Raw genomic sequence first — 21,768 nt, 5'->3', positions numbered from 1 at the left:
GAAAAACATGCAAACACACAGAAAGACCCCGAGCCCGAGAATCGAACCCAGGACCTTCTTGCTTTGAGGCACGAGCGCAAAGCATCACCGGCAAAAACATAAAAAAAGAACAATGCAAATTAATTGCCGCTTACATACATGTATATTTTAGTTCTAAAAAAATCCTTATTTTTACGAGCTATTTACTCATTTTAAGTCGTTGACTTTACGTCATACTCTTAATTTCAGCATACATTATTACATGTTGTTGTTTACCATGAATTGATCAACGTGGACGCCGACTTAAACAAGTTGAAAAACATATTGGGGTGTTACCATTTAGTGGTCAATTGTACGGAATATGTACTGTACTAAGCAATCTACTAATAAAAGTTTCAATCAATCAATATCTGTTTTAGTTTAGATATTTTAAAATTGAGAAAACATTATATTAGATATATTGCTTTTTCCCTACGTAGAAAATCGTATTTAAAGATTAGCAAACATCCCGAAAATACATTGTTTAAAAATCGCCTGTTAAATAATGTTTGTTTTCACAATAAAATTGTCAGGCTTTCCCCTGACAGTTTGTCTATGTTTTAGTTTTTTCGTCTGCATTTGTCTTTGTATCCTCTGTGTTTAGTATCTCCTGTCTTTAGTTCCTGTCAAGTGCTCTTATTTTGGTTCAGCTTCCTGTTTGTCTCCCTGTGTGCTGTTGTCACCTCATTGGCGGCTGATTGGCACCTGGCCACACCTGTAGTCAATCAGCCCGCTCCTATTTGTACCCACTTTGTCTTCCAGTCACTGCTGGATCATTGTTGTTGCCACATGTCGCTCCTGTGGTTGCTATCGTGTCGTTTTATGGCAGCGTAGTCGTAAGCTACATTCGTATGTTTGTAACTGACTGTCTTTTGTTCCCTGCATCTGTTTTGTTTTCACTCTACAAGTAACGACTTCTGTTTTCCTGTTTGCTACCCGCTAGCTTCCACGCTAGGCCCTTTTTTTGTTTCTTGCTAGCTTCTATGCTAAAGACCCTTAGTTTGTTATCTGCCTCGTGCGCTTTGTGTTAGTACCCTTGTGTTTGATTTTGTCTTAGTATCCTTATTAAATCATGTTTTCTCACTCCATGCCTGCCTCCATCTCTGCATCTTGGGGTTTGTCACCAAATAACTCTGACAAAAATACCGTATTTCCTTGAATTGCCGAGAGGCATATAGTATGCGCCTGCCTTGAATTACTGCCGGGTCAAACTCGCTTCGCAAAATAATTAGCACATGCTTAGTATTATCGCCTGGTCAAACTCGTGATGTCACGAGTGACACTTCCCCTGTCATCATTTTCAAAATGGAGGAGGCTGATTTCAATACCGGTAATTTGAAATCGCATAAAGGAAAAAAGATTAAGAGCTATTCAGTAGGATTTAAGGTCCAAGCTTACATCACACACAAATTTTTACTGCATGCCTTTGGTAAGTGCCGGAGTGAGAAGAGGTTTTAAAATAATTAGCGCATGCTTACTTTTACTGCATACCTTTGTTAAGCGCAGGACTGAGAAGAGGTTTTAAATTAATTAGCGCCCCGGCGGCAATTCAAGGAAATACCGTTCTTATTTCGAGTTTAAAAATCCTGCTAAATTCTAGATGTACACATCTTGATTTAGGATGTGCTATCAAGTAAAAAATACAGGAAAAACACACTCTCTAAAAAACGGGATAAACCAAAGATAGAGTCGCACGGCAAAACATGTACTTAGAGAAAAAGCAAGGCCAGCAACACTCGTGTCTTAATGATTTTAATACGGACTGCACAAGCGCTACCAAACACAGAGCAGTTTCAAAAATGTAAGTAAAAAACACCTAACTGCTTTGACAGATAAATTCACAAGATGTGATATTTTTTTTTCCTAAAATATAGTTTTTTTTATCTTATAATTTGTCAGTACATTTTTTTTTCAGTGTGCAGCTTCAGATTGAGCAAAGTGTTTCATCTCTATGCGTCTTTGTCTAATAACCCTCTGGAGACATTCAATTTCAATTATCTTCGAAGCCAAACAAGACATACAAGTCCTTAAGTTGTTAAAGGGTGTTTAAACATTTTAAACTCTCGCCTATCAAAAAAACTATTAAAAAAACATGTAGGCCTAATGTTAATTATTTTTTGATTTTGACACTCTTAAAGGCATTTTAACCAGATAATGTCCCAGGTTTGAATTAGTAAAATAACTCATGTCATTCAAATGTATACCAAGTGAAAAGGAAGACATCATTTGATCAATAAATATGAATCTAAAATGTTTTTATGCCCTTTGAAAAAATAAGGACTCTTAGGTTCTGTTTGTGTTAGAGCAGGGATGTCAAACTTATTTTAGATTGGGGAGTTCGGAAATCGGTTAAAAAAATATATGGTCTTTTTTCTGCAACATCAAGGTATATATTGACGCTTACATAGGTCTGGTGATAATGTTCCCCTTTAAGTACTCAGACTGTGTCAGCACATCCGAGGAGGTTTACATCCTTATTAGGATCTTTCATATGTAGATTAACAAGATTCATAGGGATATAATCTGATAAATATATTATTAGGAAAGTTGTTATAGCAATACTTATAATACACACAGTCCTAGATTGTCACTTGGTAGTGACTTCAAAAGAAAATGTGTTTGTCCATCTGTTAGTTGGCAGACTTTGTCCTGGTTAATGGAGGATGATAAACAGACAGGTGCAGCCATTAGGATTGGGTGGGTGTACTGTTCCTTAACGCAGAGATTCTCAAATTGTGGTAGTGGGACGCAGACTCCATCGAGTGATACGCCAAAATAATCACTTAATAAATATTCAAACACAGTGTAACTGTTCAAACTCTTTGTAATGTAATAGTGGCCACAGATACTAAATACACTTGTTAAATAAAACCTTGTTTTTAATGAATATTTAGGCCTACTATGCTACTGTATTTTAATTTTTGACTTTATGGTGTGACTTGAGTTTGAGTTTAATTCGAAAACGCATACATACAGCATGATACATCACAATTTCCTGTTTCTCTATTCCACATGTCCGAAAAAGAGTAGGAAGAAGCAGAATTTATTTAATCCTACCCCTTTTCCTTTACATAGCAGTTGCTAAAACTTTAGTTCACTTCCTGTTCTCAATTTGTTCACTATATAATCCTTAAGTAATAATAACAATAACAACATCATGATTGGTGAAGTAAATTATATTTCATATGGTCAGATGAGTAAGATTATCTTGAAAATGAAAATGATGGACAGTCAAGAGTTTTCTGAAGAGGCACGCGGTGAACATTTTTTTAAGAACCCCCATGTTGATGCAATGGTGACTCAAACAGTAATGTGTTAGCCCCTTGTTTTCATACCATCACCAAAGTCAAAATAAATAGTACCTGTTCCAAAGTGTGAAGTTAAGTGAATTGTATTTCAATCAATCAATCAATCAATCAATGTTTATTTATATAGCCCTGAATCACAAGTGCCTGAAAGGGCTGCACAAACCACAACGACATCCTCGGTAGGACCCACATAAGGGCAAGGAAAAATCACCCCAGTGGGACCTCAACTTAAACAAGTTGAAAAACTTATTGGAGTGGTTACAATATGTAACCACCCCAATAAGTGTCTTGCTCAAGGACACAACGAACGTGACGTGGTCAGTAGAAGGTGGGGATTGAACGCATCTCGTGATCGGGCTGCACTTATTGCAGCCCGAACGCAAGTTAAGTAACAACTTGTGATCGTAGAGATGAAGTAGTCTTGTGATTTTTCCCACACCTACATGTTGCGCTCTACCACGGTATCGAGCACTATTGCCGGTAAAATATGCAGACCAAACGATCGGGACTTTCGCATCATGTGACACTGGAGCAACTTAAATCTGTCGATTGGTAAGTGTTTGTTTGGCATTAAATGTGGGTGGAGAGAAAGGCTGGATGCAAATATAGCTACAAATGTACATACAGCTAGCCTAAATAGCATGTTAGCATCGATTAGCTGGCAGTCATGCCGTGACCAAATATGTCTGATTAGCACATAATTCAATAGGTTACAACAAGCCTTTTTGTTACAAAAATGGTTACAAAAAGTGGTAGGAAGATGTTACTAATTGCATCAGTTTTTAACCCGAACAGGTGTAATTACATATATACATCCTATATAAAAATATATATATTTTATATATATATTTTTGGATCTCTATTACACCTGTTTTGTCTAAGCACAAAACAGGTGTAATACACTAAACCTTCGGCTGCACCCTTGACAAAACAGGGTGCAGCCTTGACAAAACAGGGTGCAGCTTTTGGTCCCCAGGGGACCAAAAGCAATGGATGTCGAGCGGATCTAACATGACATTGTGAAATTTATATAGCGCTTTTCTCTAGTGACACAAACCACTTTACATAGTGAAACCCAATATCTAAGTTACATTTAAACCAGTGTGGGTGGCACAGCGAGCAGGTGGTTAAAGTGTCTTGCCCAAGGACACAACGGCAGTGACTAGCATTGCGGAAGCGGGGATCGAACCTGGGACCCTCAAGTTGCTGGCACAGCCGCTTTACCAACCAAGCCATACCGCCCTAAACAAGTGACAAACAAGTTAAAATGAATGATTTTAGCTTAAAACTTCTAAATGACTAATGGACGGCGTGGCTCGGTTGGGAGAGTGGCCGTGCCAGCAACTTGAGGGTTCCTGGTTCAATCCCCACCTTCTACCAACCTCGTCACGTTCGTTGTGTCCTTGAGCAAGACACTTCACCCTTGCTCCTGATGGTTCGTGGTTAGGGCCTTGCATGGCAGCTCCCCTGCATGGCAGCTCCCCCTATCAGTGTGTGAATGGGTGAATGTGGAAATAGTGTCAAAGCGCTTTGTGTACCTTGAAGGTAGAAAAGCGCTATACAAGTAAAACCCATTTACCATTAAATGTGTTTGTCCTTGTAGTTACCTTTTTAAAGTCTCTAAATGATGGCTGTGAAAAAGTTAATTCACCGACGATTTTTGCACAGCATTTTATTAAACAAAACAAAAAAAAAATGTTCCGAGTTAATTGCAGACAGTAAACGGACACCCCTGAGAGGAGGAAACGCTGATGAAAATTAAGCAATTTGCATCACAGCAAAGACAACAGCAGGCTTTGTCCTGAAGCCAGGTAGCGTGCTGAACATCATGTCCTCCATTTCATTTTTATGTACCCTCCACATGCTGATCGAACTAGAATGTAATCACATTACTGCGAGAGCCTATCTCCACTGCCTGTGTTAGCGAGTTCTTCATAATGACCGAGGAGGACATTCTACAATATTAGGTCATCAAATCTGCCCTCGGGATCTTCGGGGAGAGCTGCTCCAGACAGGTCAATCGTCTAATTGCCTCTCGTTTTCTCGACAGGCTGGCAAACATCCTGCCACACTTGCGTACACTGATCATTTCTGCCGATATGGTATCTTGACTTTAACAACCCCATTGTCAAAACTCTAGAAATACCATCACTTCTTATCGAGAATCTTGCCTTGGAGCAGCGATCCCCAAATAGTGAGACTGAGGACTGTTGCCAGGTGGTACCGGGCCACAGACAAAAAAAATAAATGCATGTTTTTATTTGTATTGATTAGCAGAATCGCCCCATATGTGCGTTTATAAGTCTGATGAATTAAGTTTACAAGCTAATTCTATAGCTAATGAGTTTCCGAAGAGCTGATCAAGTTTGCGATTTTCGGTTAGCAGAAAATTTGCACAGTGGTTATGCCAATTTGGAAATCAGTATTTTGTTGTTCCACAGTAGGAAAGGGATTCATACGTCCACATTCCTGGGTAGCTTTGGGGCGGCATGGCGTAGTGGGTAAAGCGGCCGTGCCAGAAACCTGAGGGTTGCAGGTTCGCTTCCCATTTATTGACATCCAAATCGCTGCCGTTGTGTCCATGGGCAGGACACTTCACCCTTGCCCCTGGTGCCACTCACATTGGTGAATGAATGATGAATGAATGATTGGTGGTGGTCGGAGGGGCCGTAGGCGCAAAATGGCAGCCACGCTTCCGTCAGTCTACCCCAGGGCAGCTGTGGCTACAGATGTAGCTTACCACCACCAGGTGTGAATGAATGATGGGTTCCAACTTCTCTGTGAGTGCTTTGAGTATCTAACAATAGAAAAGCGCGATATAAATCTAATCCATTATTATTATTAGATGGTGGGGGGGTTAATCAATTTGGAATACAGACTACTGAAAATAATGGAAAGGGCCACTATAGCTCGGTTGGTAGATCGGCCGTGCCAGCAACTTGAGGGTTGCAGGTTAGATCCCCGCTTCCGCCATCCTAGTCACTGCCTTTGTGTCCTTGGGCAAGACACTTTACCCACCTGTTCCCAGTTCCACCCACACTGGTTTAAATGGGTTTCACTATGTAAAGCGCTTTGAGTCACTAGAGAAAAAGCGCTATATAAATATAATTCACTTCACTTCACTATGTAAGGACTGGTTGGCACAGTGCTGCCGGAAATGTTCCTTCGTGGATGCGTAGACATGAACACGGCAAGAGATAAGTTAATAATGAATTTATTCTAAGTAACAAAGGGAGCTAAATAACAAAAACACTGGAGCTAATAAAAAGGCAAACCAAAAACACTAGTATGAAAACTAGGAAGTACAAATAGATAAACTAAAATGGCACGTAGGCACAAAAAGAACAAACAAATCATCAGTATGTAAACTGGAAAAACACAAAGGCTTAGCGTGAGAAGCTACACTGCAAAAACTGAAATCTAAGTAAGATTAAATATCTCAAATAAGGGTGATATTTGCTTATTTTCTGTCTGATAAGATAATTCTTCTCACTAAGCAGATTTTATGTTAGTGTTTTACTTGTTTTAAGGGTTTTGGTCCTAAATGATCTATGTAAGATATTACAGCTTGTTGCTGAGATTTTATGAGCTATATTGAATAAAACATGCTTGAAACTAGAATATCAACAGTCACAAGTATAAAACTACTTTATTAAAGTACCGTAATAATTTCTGACTTCAAGCATGAAAAAAAAAAATCATGATGCCGAGCGCATATCATTATGTCAAGATAATGGCACTAGCATTTGCTTAATTTAAGAACATTTTTCAACATATTGAGCAAAAAGGTCTCTTTTTTCTACCAAGAAAAGTGCACTTATTATTAGTGAGAATATACTTATTTTAAGGTATTTTGGGTTGGTTGAGGTTAGCTAATTTTACTGGTTTTGGAAAGTCTTGACAAGCTGAATTTTCTTGTTCTATTGGCAGATAATTTTGCTTGGTTCAAGTAAACTACCCCAAATTTTAGTTTTTTTTTTCTTGTTTTTGAACACTGACTTTTTGCAGTGTAGCGAGGATATAAATACTTGCGTGAAAGCAAACGATCGAAAATCCAGACGTACAGTTGCGTGAGAGCAAACTATGAACCCAGAAAGATTTGAACAAAGAGGCTGGCTTAAATAGGAGGGGGATTAGACAAAACAGGTGTGTGTGTGGACAGGGAGTAGCAGGTGGACTGATGAGTTACCATGGTTACCGGCTAAACAGGACACAAGAGTGATACAAGAATGGAAAAATAACGAATAATATGTGTAGATCCGAGCAGCGGATCGCAACACACTGTGACGCTTGTGTGGCATTGTAATGCCGGATTGGTTCTTCCGGGGATGCGTCGAAGCGATGAACACAACAAGGTAAGTTATAAATGGATTTATTAAATAAACAAATGGCTTAGCGTAAAAGCTAGCGAGAATATACATACAAAGATGAAGGTCGAGAGTCGTCACTGTTGCGCGTGGGCAAATTAGGATCCGAGAAAGACTGAACAGAAAAGGCTGGCTTATAAAGGAGGGTGATTAGCTGAAGCAGGTGTGCGGTACGAGTGTAGCAGGTGAACTAATGAGTAACCAGAGTGATGGGCAAAACAGGAAATAAACGGGTCAGACTGAGAATGAAACAAAAATGGAAATAACAAACATGTGAAGATCTGAGCAGCAGATCGCAACAGTATTCCCCCCCAACAAAAGACAGATACCAGATGTCTCAAAAACACAAACAAAAACTTGAACCCCCTCCCCAAAACCAGAAAGTCCACAAACGAAGGGAGGGCGGAGGGAGGCCACGGTGGAGGGTCGCCAGATCGCATGTCCCCGAATCCACCGAGGACACATCATGTGGCGGCGGCGGGTGGAACGCTGCTGCCGAACAAGTTTTGGCGGGCGACCTCGAAAAGGCCACATTAGTGGCCGCCTCGCAGGATGAGGTGCCCGGCGAGGCGGACGACCCGGGCACGGCCACATCCGTGGCCGACATGGAGGAGGGAGTGTCTGGCGAGGAGGATGACCTCGCAGAGGCCACGCCCGTGGTCGACGTGGTGGACGACGCCTCAGCACCGAAATCCCAGCAGGCTTGGAAGCAGCAGACGAGGGTGCGGGGACTGCAGCCAAAGCAGGCCCGAGTGCAGCTGGCGAGGATGATGCGGGTGCTGCAGCCGCAGGAGTCGTCGGAGGCGGCCTGGGAGCCGCCGGAGTCGTCGGAGGCGGCCTGGGAGCCGCCGGAGTCGTCGGAGGCGGCCTGGGAGCCGCCGGAGTCGTCGGAGGCGGCCTGGGAGCCGCCGGAGTCGTCGGAGGCGGCCTGGGAGCCGCCGGAGTCGTCGGAGGCGGCCTGGGAGCCGCCGGAGTCGTCGGAGGCGGCCTGGGAGCCGCCGGAGTCGTCGGAGGCGGCCTGGGAGCCGCCGGAGTCGTCGGAGGCGGCCTGGGAGCCGCCGGAGGCGGCCTGGGAGCCGCAGGAGGCGGCCTGGGAGCCGCAGGAGTCGTCGGAGGCGGCCTGGGAGCCGCAGGAGTCGTGACTGGTGTGAGCTCCAGCCTCATCGTCGGCGCCGGTGTGGGCTCCAGCTTCTTCGTCGGCAGTGCTTGGCGGCGTGGAGCTGGTACCGGCGCTTGTCGAGGAGCTGGCACTGGAGTGGGCTCCAGCCCTGTCGACACAGGTGAAGGTTCCAGCCCCGTCGTCGACGCTGGTGTGGGCTCCAGCCCCGTCGTCGACGCTGGTGTGGGCTCCAGCCCCGTCGTCGGCGGTGCTTGGCGGCGCGGAGCTGGTACCGGCGCTTGGCGGCGTGGAGCTGGTACCGGCGCTTGGCGGCGTGGAGCTGGTACTGGAGTAGGCTCCAGCTCTGGAGCTGGTACTGGAGTGGGCTCCAGGCTAAAGTCTGTAACTGGTATGAGAACCAGTTCTGGGTCGGAGGCTGGTGTGAGAACCAGGTGGGAGTCTAGTGCTGGCTTGAGAACCAGGCTAGCAACATTTTCTGGTGTGAAAACCAGGCGAGAGTCTAATTCTGGCTTGAAAACCAGGCGAGAGTCATGTGCTGGTGTGAGAACCAGACTGGGAGCAGTGCAGAACACCGGTGGTGGAGGACGTGCTGGAGGTAATGACCTCGCGAGTCCGAACACCGGTGGAGGAGGTCTACAAGGCCGTTGAGACTTGGCCGGGGGAAAAACAGGTGGAGGAGGTCTACAAGGCCGTTGAGATTTGGCCGGGGAAAAATCAGGTAGAGGTTTTAAAGGAGGTGTAGGAGAAAAACTAGGTGACTGAGGTTGACTAGAATAATAAGAAAAAATATCCTGATAATTCTGTATCTTGTCATGAATGTTATTGATATTCAAAAAAGGTTGGGAATGAGAATTACTGTCCACAATATAAAAATCTTCTGAAAAAATGTCATCAACAGAGGCCGGTGTTGCGTCACCGGTGGGCGTTCCCCAATTGACGTCATCGCTTGTGTCAGAAAAAGTGTCATGGCAGCTTAAGGAATGATTTGAAAAAAAACAAGCAGGATTACCGGTAATGACGGGTGAATCCTGGACGGGGTGAAACTTGCTGTGTCCATGGGGAGGAATAAGTGGTGCTGGAACATTACTGCCGTGCGGGGGGCCTCTCCACTGGACCCCCCGCCTCTTCGGGGCAGCGCGAACGGCTTCGGAGGGGACTTCAGGCCCACAGTCAAGTCTTTCCTGCTCCCAAGCCACGAGCTCCAACCACAAACCCAAGTCGAAGGGTTCCTCCCGTGGTTTCGACGCGGAAAAACATTTTGATGCTCGGATCCTACTGTGACGCTTGTGTGGCATTGTAATGCCGGATTGGTTCTTCCGGGGATGCGTCGAAGCGATGAACACAACAAGGTAAGTTATAAATGGATTTATTAAATAAACAAATGGCTTAGCGTAAAAGCTAGCGAGAATATACATACAAAGATGAAGGTCGAGAGTCGTCACTGTTGCGCGTGGGCAAATTAGGATCCGAGAAAGACTGAACAGAAAAGGCTGGCTTATAAAGGAGGGTGATTAGCTGAAGCAGGTGTGCGGTACGAGTGTAGCAGGTGAACTAATGAGTAACCAGAGTGATGGGCAAAACAGGAAATAAACGGGTCAGACTGAGAATGAAACAAAAATGGAAATAACAAACATGTGAAGATCTGAGCAGCAGATCGCAACACACACTATACATAGCAACTGACACTCCCACAAAACACACTTTAAGATAGTCACTCTACTGCCATCTGGCGGCTAAAGTGGATAGTGCACACCCCCAATTCGTTACGTGTCAGGTAAACCGCGACGGATGGGGTCAGACAAATCCCCTTCTTACTATAAGCGCTTCTACTTTGTAAAGACAACATGGCATCTCTTTGAAATATTTCCTTTTCTGGTTTTTGAAACTGTTAGGCGACCCGCTTGGACGAAGCGACCATACTCTCCCTGAAGTTGGGAAATTGCTCCGGAATATAAGGTGAGAGACAAACGGTATGAACATGTTTTCATATGTCAAAGTGAAAGTACAACCGACAGTCAACACACACTAGATGTGGTGAAATTGCCCTCTGCATTTGACCCATTCGCTTGTTCCACCCCCTGGGAGGTGAGGGGAGCAGTGAGCAGCAGCGGTGGCCGCGCTCGGGAATCATTTTGGTGATTTAACCCCCGATTCCAACCCTTGATGCTGAGTGCCAAGCTGGGAGGTAACGGGTCCCATTTTTATAGTCATTGGAATGACTTGGCTGGGGTTTGAACTCACGACCTACCGATCTTAGGGCGGACACTCTAACCACAAGGCCAATTAGCAGGTATTTATATATGTGTTGCATGTATTAAAAAAATTACAATAAATAACTTTTAAATTTGAAGTCCCAGGCCCAGCACTTTAGTTTGCCCTTCTGTGCAACAAATGTGTAGCTTGGAAGAAGCTTAGCTGGTGTTGATACACTTGCAAGTGAACTCAGATGTGGTTTTAAAGGCCTACTGAAACCCACTACTACCGACCACGCAGTCTGATAGTTTATATATCAATGATGAAATATTAACATTGCAACACATGCCAATACAGCCTTTTTAGTTGACTAAATTGCAATTTTAAATTTCCCGCTAAGTGTCGTGTTGAAAACGTCGCGTGCGTTTGATGTATCGGGTTGTAGCGGACATTATTTTCCAGCCCAATCCAAGCTATAAGTAGTCTGCTTTAATCGCATAATTAAACAGTATTCTGGACATCTGTGTTGCTGAATCTTTTGCAATTTGTTCAATTAATAATGGAGAAGTCAAAATAGAAAGATGGAGGTGGGAAGCTTTTAGCATATAAGCCACACAAACACACGGTGTTTCCTTGTTTAAAATTCCCGTAGGTGAAGCTTTACTATGGATCAGAGCGGTCAAGCGAACATGGATCTCGACTACATGTCAACCGGCAGTTTTCGGTGAGAAAATTGTGGTAATAAGTCAGCTCTTACCGGAGATCTGCGGAGCTTCTGTTCTGCTTTAGCTTTGTGACTTCCCTCAGAGACTTTGGCGTCAACACACTCGTGGCCACACCCCTCCGACTTTTAGGTACTATTTAATTCACTAAAACACTAGTAAAACAATAGGCAGATAAGGGATTTCCTAGAATTATCCTAGTAAATGTGTCTAAAAACATCTGAATCGCTTTTTTTAACTTTTTTTTTTCTAGTCCTTCACTCTAAATTTCCTCATCCACGAATCTTTCATCCTCGCTCAAATTAATGGGAAAATTGTCGCTTTCTCGGTTCGAATCACTCTAGCTGCTACTGGCTATGATTGTAAACAATGTGAGGATGTGAGGAGCCCTACAACCAGTGACATCACGCGCACATCGTCTGCTACTTCCGGTAAAGGCAAGGCTTTTTAATTAGCAACCAAAAGTTGCAAACTTTATCGTCGATGGTCTATACTAAATCCTTTCAGCAATAATATGGCAATATCGCGAAATGATCAAGTATGACACATAGAATGGACCTGCTATCCCCATTTAAATAAGAAAATTCATTTCAGTAGGCCTTTAAGTTCAAGTCTGAAGACATGGCCCAGCATTGAAATATCAACTCCGACGGGTAAGTGGGAGAAAAATGGATAGATCGAGGGATATAGAATAGTTACAGTAAGTGTACGTGGTATAGTTGTGGCAAATGCTGTCTCTTTGCAACCAAGGAGCTATTGGATTTAAAAAAAAACAAAAAAAAAAAACATTGAAGACCCGTTAAGAGTCTCCACAACTCTTTCAAAGTACTATACTGGGGCCTACATAATGGTCTAAACGGGTTATGTACATCCGGGCTATTCAACTAGGGCAGAGGTGTCAAAGTCAAGGCTCGCGGACCAGATCCGGCCCGCAAATCAATTATCTATGGCCGCCAGGATGATATTTGATTAGTAATAGAACGGGCTCGCAGGCCACAGCCACCTGCTGCTGTTTTGCACGCACCAATACTCCATCCTTGTTGGCGCTAGGAATTTTATGATAAAAATGGGGTCCCACACTAAATTTTTGGGGTTCACTTTTTGTAACCGTTTTGAAAATGATAAATGATAAATGGGTTTTACTTGTATAGCGCTTTTCTACCTTCAAGGTACTCAAAGCGCTTTGACACTACTTCCACATTTACCCATTCACACACACATTCACCAACTGATGGAGGGAGCTGCCATGCTAGGTGGGGATTGAACCAGGGACCCTCGGGTTGCGCACGGCCACTCTTTCCCACTGCGCCACGCCGACAAATGATAAATGTATGCATTATCCTGTTATAGCTCACATTCTATATTTTGTTTCGGTAACAGGTGGTCAAATTTTACTTAATTCATTAAAAAAATACAAAAGAAAATAAATGTCTATGCATGCCTTATTTTTCGGACTATAAGTCACATTTTTTCATAGTTTGGCCTTATGTGTGAAATTTTTAACACATTACCGTAAAATATCAAATAATATTATTTAGCTCATTCACGTAAGAGACTAGACGTATAAGATTTCATGGGATTTAGCGATTAGGAGTGACAGATTGTTTGGTAAACGTATATTTGAATGATTCTTACCATAATATGTTACGTTAACATACCAGGCACCTTCTCAGTTGGTTATTTATGCGTCATATAACATACACTTATTCAGCCTGTTGTTCACTATTCTTTATCTATTTTAAATTGCCTTTCAAATGTCTATTCTTGGTGTTGGGTTTTATCAAATAAATTTCCCAAAAAAATGCGACGTATACTCCAGTGCAACTTATATATGTTTTTTTTTTCTTCTTTATTATGCATTTTCGGCAGGTGTGACTCCGAAAAGTACGGTATGTAAACGTGTTCAGTTATAAACATTAATTTGCGTTCTTCGTTCCTTCATGGATCTAAACTTTACCGCTGCCGGGTATTTTTTTCCAGATTTTTACTATAGTATTTTCAGAATGTGTTTGTTCTATTTTTGGCCACAGTAAGACAAATAAAAAAATCTGAAGTTGCCTATATTTTTTTAGTTCCAATGCCATGATTTTAATAGTCCGGCCCGCGTGTGCACAGATTTTCCTCCATGCGGCTCCTGAGCTAAAATGAGTTTGACATCCCTGAGCTTGGGGATCCGGGGGCAAATAATAGCCTGGGAATGACACCAGACCTCCACCGGAGTTTGATTAAAACAACTTGGAAGAGACTAACACATCTGTAGCAGGTTTCTAAAAACACGACAATGTTGTCAGGTCTTTGAAAGGCTTTTAGGCAGCAGGACTTTAAAAGCAGTAAAGAGCCATTGTGATATTCACTATTATTTTCATTTATCCATTTTCTACCGCTTATTCCCTTTTGGGATCACGGGGGGCGCTGGCGCCTATCTCAGCTACAATCGGGCGGAAGGCGGGGTACACCCTGGACAAGTCGCCACCTCATCACAGGGCCAACACAGATAGACAGACAACATTCACACTCACATTCACACACTAGGGCCAATTTAGTGTTGCCAATCAACCTATCCCCAGGTGCATGTCTTTGGAAGTGGGAGGAAGCCGGAGTACCCGAAGGGAACCCACGCATTCACGGGGAGAACATGCAAACTCCACACAGAAAGATCCCGAGCCTGGGATTGAACCCAGGACTGCAGGACCTTCGTATTGTGAGGCAGACGCACTAACCCCTCTGCGAATGTCTACTGCAGAATATTTGTTCTCAGGAATATACAAAATAAGAACAGTAATAGCGAAGGAATAAATCCAGTCCTGTGGTCCTTAGCTATCTGGAAACAATTGAGTTGAGTAACCCTGCTATAGAATGGTCAGTTATAGTTATTTCAACTAATGTATTCATTTGGATGCATTATTATGCTGTAGAAGTGTGGTACATGGAGACTAGTTAGGTACCACCACACTGGAGCATACATCAGAATTGGGTACCCCTGCATTAGGATAGGTCAGCAGTAATGACGTCACCCGACAACGCATGTGTCCTGGTCTGTGGCAAAACTCCCATTACTCAGTTACATATCCTCCTGAGAACCTACATCCTCTGCAGTGCACATTTGTTCTTCCTTTGTCAGGGTTACAAATATAAAACAAAATAGCCCAGGTATGCCAAATAAATGTCCACTGCAGAGGACGCTGGTTATCAGGAGGATATGTGACCATGTGGGGAAAAAATCTCTGTATGCGCAATGCTGGCCTGTAAGGGAGGTTCAGTGCCCTGCAGAGCTGGAAGAAATACATGTTTGTCCCTTCCAAACACCCTTGGGCGACCACAATGTTCTAATCCTGTCTAATCTGGACACAGTGGAGCATCTGGAGAAAGGGATATGGCTAATCTTGGACATGGAGACACGGAGGACACTTTGCTGAGGATGACGGACCTAAGCTTAAAGCTACGTGTAAGACACACATGAGTACTATTTGGGCTTTGTTGAAGTTGATTTTTTTTTTCCCCCAGCAATGACTAAATAGTCTGACGAGTAATATGCATAGGTTGGTCCAAATACTCACTGTGCCCTGCCCTTAGGGATGCAGGGGATCTTTGGATGGCAATAGGCACAATGTGTTGACGTTTGTTCCCATGGGAGACTTGAAGGTGGTGGAGATTCTCCACAGTGCTTGGTTCCGACCCTGCCACGCAGCCCAGAGCCAGGGCAGAGATCCACAAAGCCAGGTGGGTGAGTGAAGCCCAGTTGTGGTGTAGAGGCTCATCCGGGGGTACAAGGGGAATAAACTGTGTCCTCCAGCCTCCAAGCATCTTTCCTGAGTGGCTTGATGAGGCTTTAGAATAAAGATGGAACTTCAGTGAGCTTTAAAGCCGCATATTTCTCACTTGGCCAACGCTGAGAGTGCTGAGATTCTCGCACAGATCCACAGTGAGTAAACACAGCAGACAGGAAAATGAGCCTCTAGCTGACGTCTGTTAAGTTAGGAAATCCGTAACCGCACCGGATGAGGTAAATAAGTATCATAAAACATAATCTCAAGCAATAGCGGGAATATAGGACAACATCACAGCATTGGCAAAACCCCCCTCACGAAATTAGTAACATCTTCCTACCAGGACAGTTCATATTCCAGGAAAAAAATAGAGTTTGTGCAAAGTAAAAGGCTTCAGTAAAGCAAATCAAATAGTTGTCCCCGCTCTTCTACTCCCGTGCTCTCAAAGGATGTCCGGAGGAATGAAACCATGGTACAATCCCAGTCCCTTTTGCATGTGTCGGAAAAGTGCACCTGTGGTTTGTGTGCCAGATAGCGCAGACGCTTTCCATCTAGAGACGTGCGCTCTCAATGAAAAACCAAGCAACGGCAGCACCTGGGATAGAGAAAACCCCCCCAGGCAGGAAACACACTCTCGCAACAGGGGTAAGCATCAACAGCGCCCTTCCAAAAGATGTGCGCGAGAGGACTCGGGGAGAGAGGTGGGGAAGGAGAAAAAGAGGAGGAGGAGGACGGGAGGGAGGGAGGGGAGTGGAGCCTCAGCAGCCAGCTTGGAAGCAAAAGGCGAGAGTGGCTATGCAAATAGGCAGCGTGCACACAGCGAATCACTGGAGCCTGAGAGTATTGCAGGAATTGGAGCTGTGTGCTTAAACTCTGATTTCTGTTTCCACAACACCTCTCCGATTCTGCTTTCAATATGGACATGATGAAAAGAAGGGAACAACCAAGTTTATTTATCCACGTACTTCAACATTCCTTCAAGAAGGTATCACCACGTACAAAGCACACAGTTTCCTCTCAGTAAAACTTATTTGAACTGCGGAAAAGATAATCAGGACTCGTCTTGTTCCTGTCCAGGAAATCGCAAAAAGCCGCTGCCTGACCAGGGCTTAGAAAATCTGCAGAGACTACCCCAACCAAAGGATTGTTTTCACTGCTGGACTCTAGAGAGAGGTTGCGCAGCCTCCGTAGCAGAAATTCCAGGTTCTTTAACAGCTTCTTCCCTCAGGCCATAAGACTCTTGAACGCATCATAATAATCCCTTCAATTCCCCCTTCAAAACAGATTAACTCGCCGGAATATAAAGACAATAAAACATACATCCATAAACGTGGATGCATATGCAAAAAGTGCAATATATTTATCCGTGCAGTAATCTATTTAATTATATATGAACCTTATTACTCTTTGATTGATTGATTGATACTTTTATTAGTAGATTGCACAGTACAGTACATATTCCGTACAATTGACCACTAAATGGTAACACCCGAATAAGTTTTTCAACTTCTTTAAGTTGGGGTCCACGTTAATCAATTCATGGATACTCTTGTATCCTGCACTACTACTAGCTAATGCAACAAAATGTTTTATCTGGACTGTAAAGTTCAAAAAAAGGAAGTCTAGGTCTCCAAGTCTAAGTCATATCCCTTGAATCTAAGTATTAGAATCAAATTGTATGCATCCATATGGTGTAAAGCCGAGGTCGGCGTTTGCCTGATAATATAGGACCCCTTGACACACAAGAGGGTCCCCAGATGGCAGCCACAGAGCACGCCATGTGTTTCTGGACTGGAAACAACATGGGTACCAGAAAGCCTTGTTGACCAACCTGATCCAGATCAACAGGGCAGGCTGCTCAAGTGTCTAAAGTTTGGATGGAAGTCAGCAAGACTCACCCTGGCCTGTGTCCGCCACTGTTTACACACTGGCCATTAAACCCTCTCACCCTTGGAAATCAACATTCTAAGGCAGAGCAAAAAACAACAACATTCTATTGGCACAGAGTTTTAGAATTCTTGCTCGAAGAAAAAACTTGACAAAGAAATATCTCTGTGTGCACTTTTGCAAAAGTAGAACCGATATCCATTATTATTTTACCTGACGTGTGCTTGTATACATGTTTTGTGACCTAGCTGAAAATCCATAGCTTCATGCAGAATTAATTTGCACTTTTCAATTCCCTTTACTAAGCTCAATTAAGAATGTCAGCATAGCCAAAGATAAATAATTAGAAATCTAACAAAAAAAAAAAGAAGCATGTATTGCATGTGACACTGTGGTGCCCACTTGAGCACCATTCCAATGTTTATAATGTGTGCTTAGTGAATGCTGTGTTATGCAGCATTTAAAGTTAATGACATCATCCCTGTGGCGACGCTCTAATCACGTTTATCATTAGTTACTGTGTGCCCCCTAGTGGTGGGTATGTAAAGTGAATGGATGCCGCTGTGTGGGGCACAGATTAAAAAAAAAAAACCCAAAAAACATGGATAGCACATTGAAAACTGTATGTTACAGCTGCAGAATAGCAAACTCCAAAAACTATACCAAAACACGCATTTAACTGAGCAAAGTTGTCAGATCTCCTGTTGTGTTTTGCCTCCTTTTTTGTGTGAGCAAATATGTTTTGGACTAAGGGGAGCCTGAAGCACCTCTTTGTTTTCATTTGAAAACAAATAATGTCTCCTATAACTGGAGGGCTTTGGGTTTGTAGTACAGCATATGTCCCCCAAAATGTGCAGATGTAAGCCATGGAGAGTAGCATAATGAGGTGGAAAACATAGAAATTCTATATGTGATTTAGGGCTATATAAGTAAACATTGATTGATTGACTGTGTAATGTGTCCTATGAGATTAAAACAATATGAATGATAAGAGTTGGGGTCTGTTAAGAAAAGTGCACCATGCGGATGCATTGGTTTAGGAATAAATTGAATAAATGTTATTCTAAGCCAGGGGTTTCAAACTCTTTTAAGATCGAGGGCCACATGGAGAAAAATCTACTCCCAAGTGGGCCGGACCAGTAAAATCACGGCACGATAACTTGAAAATAAAGACAACTACAGATAGTTTTGTTTAAAAATAGAACACGCAAATTCTGAAAATTTACAAATCATAACGTTGTTGGGAGGGGAGGGGAGGGGCTTCACGGTGGCAGAGGGGTTAGTGTGTCTGCCTCACAATACGAAGTTCCTGCTGTCCTGGGTTCAAATCCAGGCTCGGGATCTTTCTGTGTGGAGTTTGCATGTTCTCCCCGTGAATGCGTGGGTTCCCTCTGGGTACTCCGGCTTCCTCACACCTCCAAAGACATGCACCTGGAGATAGGCCCCTCCCACCTCCAAAGACATGCACCTGGGTATAGGTTGATTGGCAACACTAAATTGGCCCTAGTGTGTGAATGTGAGTGTGAATGTTGTCTGTCTATCTGTGTTGGCCCTGAGATGAGGTGGCGTCTTGTCCAGGGTGTACCCCGCCTTTCGCCCGATTGTAGCTGAGATAGGCGCCAGCACCCCCCGCGACCCCAAAAAGGGAATAAGCGGTAGAAAATGGATGGAACGTTGTTGTTTTTTTTTTACACTTACATAGTACTCTATCTTTATTTGTTGTTTATATTTTCTGAATAAATTATGTGATAATGTTCATCTGTCAACTCAGTGGTGTTAATATTCAATCTATCAAAATAAAAAAATATATTAAAATCAAATTACATTATGTTATTTATGTGGTTTGATCATTTTCCTCGACTGGTGCACTAACATCTGGTTTATTTTTTACATATGTAGCACCATCTGCTAAGATACAAATAATTGCTATTGGACACATTTAGAACATAAGTTTATTTCTGTTGTGTTTTTAGTGTTTTCCTGCCTTCTCCTTTGTCTGCATCTGTGCTTTTAGTGAGGGGCGGACCTTGAGGCACACCTGCTCGCAATTAGCACACCGGTATTTCGGCTCGCCACTGTCAGCTTGGCCTCGCCAGTTATTGTCTCCTGCACCTCCCACATGCATGACCTGCTTCACCAGACCTGGTATGTTTTCGCTACTTTGTCCTGAATTCCCTAACCTCCTGTGTGTTTATTTCCTAGTCCCCCTGAGGTGAAAGGACTACTTATGTTGGACTCTTGCCCTGCTCAGTATGCCCTGGCCCTTTCTCCTTCCGATCTCTGAGGAACCTATTTTGTCCAGATTTCATGGTGTGCGTTTCTGCCCCATCACTCTTAGTTATTCCTTTTTTGTCTTATTGAATGTTTTAATTTTTTTGTAATTCTACCTTGTCTCCCGTCTCTGCATCCTGTGGTGACCCCCACTTGACCAAGACCTTAACACTTTCATTCTAACATTTAAGGTTAATTTTCATACTTGGCAAACTCATCCCATGGACCGTATAAAACCTATTTGCGGGCCGTACGCTTGACACCCCTGTTTTAAACCCCTACTAAGAAACATTCAGTACGTCAATTCAATTCCACATATAGAAAAATGTTACAGAAGGGCATGCACTTAAAACTACTAATCTTGAAAAACAACCACTCTCGTTTATAACAGCAATCGAGGGTGAAAACTGACCTATTGAAACATGATGAACACCGTTCTTTAGGCAGGTGTAGCCTAATTTACGATGCACCACCACTGACTCGGAGCAGCTAAAGCATGAACACCAATTCAGGCATTATAAGTAGGTGTACCTGCTGTGTGATGCAGTGACACAGCTGTGTGTGGCACAGCAACATATGTGGAGCTGCAAACATCTGGAAGGGGAGCACGGAGCACCGTGTGCAGCTTTTGAATGCCTCAATAATGTATATAACGTAAACACTATTATACATTTACAGTATGTGAATTACTTTACTTTGATTTGGGTCCTAATATACTGCCCGGCAAGAACGATAACATTCTGCTACGATCTCAAATGCATTTCCCAACAATTTTAGGAAATTAACATAGACGTCATTCCGCCAAAACCGGTGCCATTTGCATCCCGAGGAAATCAACTGCATCAATAAAATGTATCACATTCCTCTGATTGCATCATTATATTGTAAATATTTATTTTGAACTACCTTCAACATTAAACAAATAGCATTTGTTGCTCATCTGTGTTTCTTAAAGTTAGACTTTACTATAGAATTTAATCATTCAAATCCATTTGTTTCCCATAAAAACTTTACTTTTATTTTCTTCAGTGCCGTTACTTAAATTGTTTTTTGATGCATGTGTTCATTTGTAAAATAACAATTTTAGTGTGAACTTTTTTTTTGCATCTGGTATAAAAACTAAGCCAAAACAATTCATGCGATTAATTCGCTTTGGCGACTTCTTGTCAGAGAAAAGACAAAAGTGTAATCGTGACTATGTTTCATAGATTCCCTACATAATGCTTCGAAGTTTGTGCCTTCCCTCTGATGCAGATGATTAAAAAAAAAACAAAAAAAAACAAAAAAAAACTGGAAGCTTTATTGTAAGAAATCTACCAAAATTGTTTTTTTTTACATAAAATTATTATACATTTAAAAATCGTTTTATATGTAAAACAACATGGTGACTGAGCTAACATTTGTTTTTACTATCAAATATGTGCCAATTGTTTTACAGTGCATTACTATAAATTCAACAGTACCATTGTCATTTTTTATCGCAAAATTCTGGCAACTGAGCTGCTACTTTTTTTTTGCCATAAAATCTACGTTCCCCGTTTTTGATGATTTTACAGTAAAATTCTGGCTATTGAGCTGCTAGGTTTTTATAGTAAAATCTACTGATTTTAATTTACAGTGTGACCTTGCGGACATGCCATCAATGATTGTGCAGCTTGAAAGACATCAGTATGAATATGTGTTAAATTTGCTAGCCACCCTTTGGCGGGCCGGACTAATTAACAGAACAGGCCAAATTTGGCCCGCGGGCCCTACTTTAGGTATCCCTGGTCTGTATGATGTGTTTACACTACAGTATGGATATTTTAAGATGATTAGTGCCAAACACACAAGCTGTACGGAGGTCACGTTGTCTCTCTATTACAAACCCCATTTCCATATGAGTTGGGAAATTGTGTTAAATGTAAATATAAACTGAATACAATGATTTGCAAATCGTTTTCAACCCATATTCAGTTGAATGCACTACAAAGACAAGATATTTGATGTTCAAACTCATATTTTTTTTTTGCAAATAATAATTAACTTAGAATTTCATGGCGTTACTTGGTGTTGTTGATAAATGGGTTTTGCTTTGCATAGCAGAGTTTTTGTAGGCGCAGTCAAGGCACTGAG

The 21,768-nt window shown here is 42.5% G+C and overlaps 1 protein-coding gene across 25 annotated transcripts in view; it reads right to left on the bottom strand.

Moving 5' to 3' along the window:
• Positions 1-21,768, bottom strand: part of nrxn1a (neurexin 1a) — a 775,979-nt gene that overhangs the window by 301,929 nt on the left and 452,282 nt on the right. For 2 of the 25 annotated variants that reach the window (XM_061910452.1, XM_061910453.1), the window contains exon 1: positions 15,286-16,171. The exons of 21 other annotated variants lie outside the window; for them this stretch is intronic. In XM_061910452.1, coding sequence (XP_061766436.1) covers positions 15,286-15,532 — 247 coding nt within the window. In that variant the 5' untranslated portion in view covers positions 15,533-16,171. Of the gene's footprint in view, positions 1-15,285; positions 16,172-21,768 lie in introns of those variants that run through there. 2 more of the 25 variants (XM_061910454.1, XM_061910456.1) reach the window with 1 other exon arrangement.

Source organism: Nerophis ophidion, linkage group LG09, assembly GCF_033978795.1.
Source record: "Nerophis ophidion isolate RoL-2023_Sa linkage group LG09, RoL_Noph_v1.0, whole genome shotgun sequence".
In the NCBI taxonomy this organism is placed as follows: domain Eukaryota; kingdom Metazoa; phylum Chordata; class Actinopteri; order Syngnathiformes; family Syngnathidae; genus Nerophis; species Nerophis ophidion.
The sequence above is the reverse complement of the archived record's forward strand: the minus strand, read 5'-3'. Positions and strand labels throughout refer to the sequence as shown.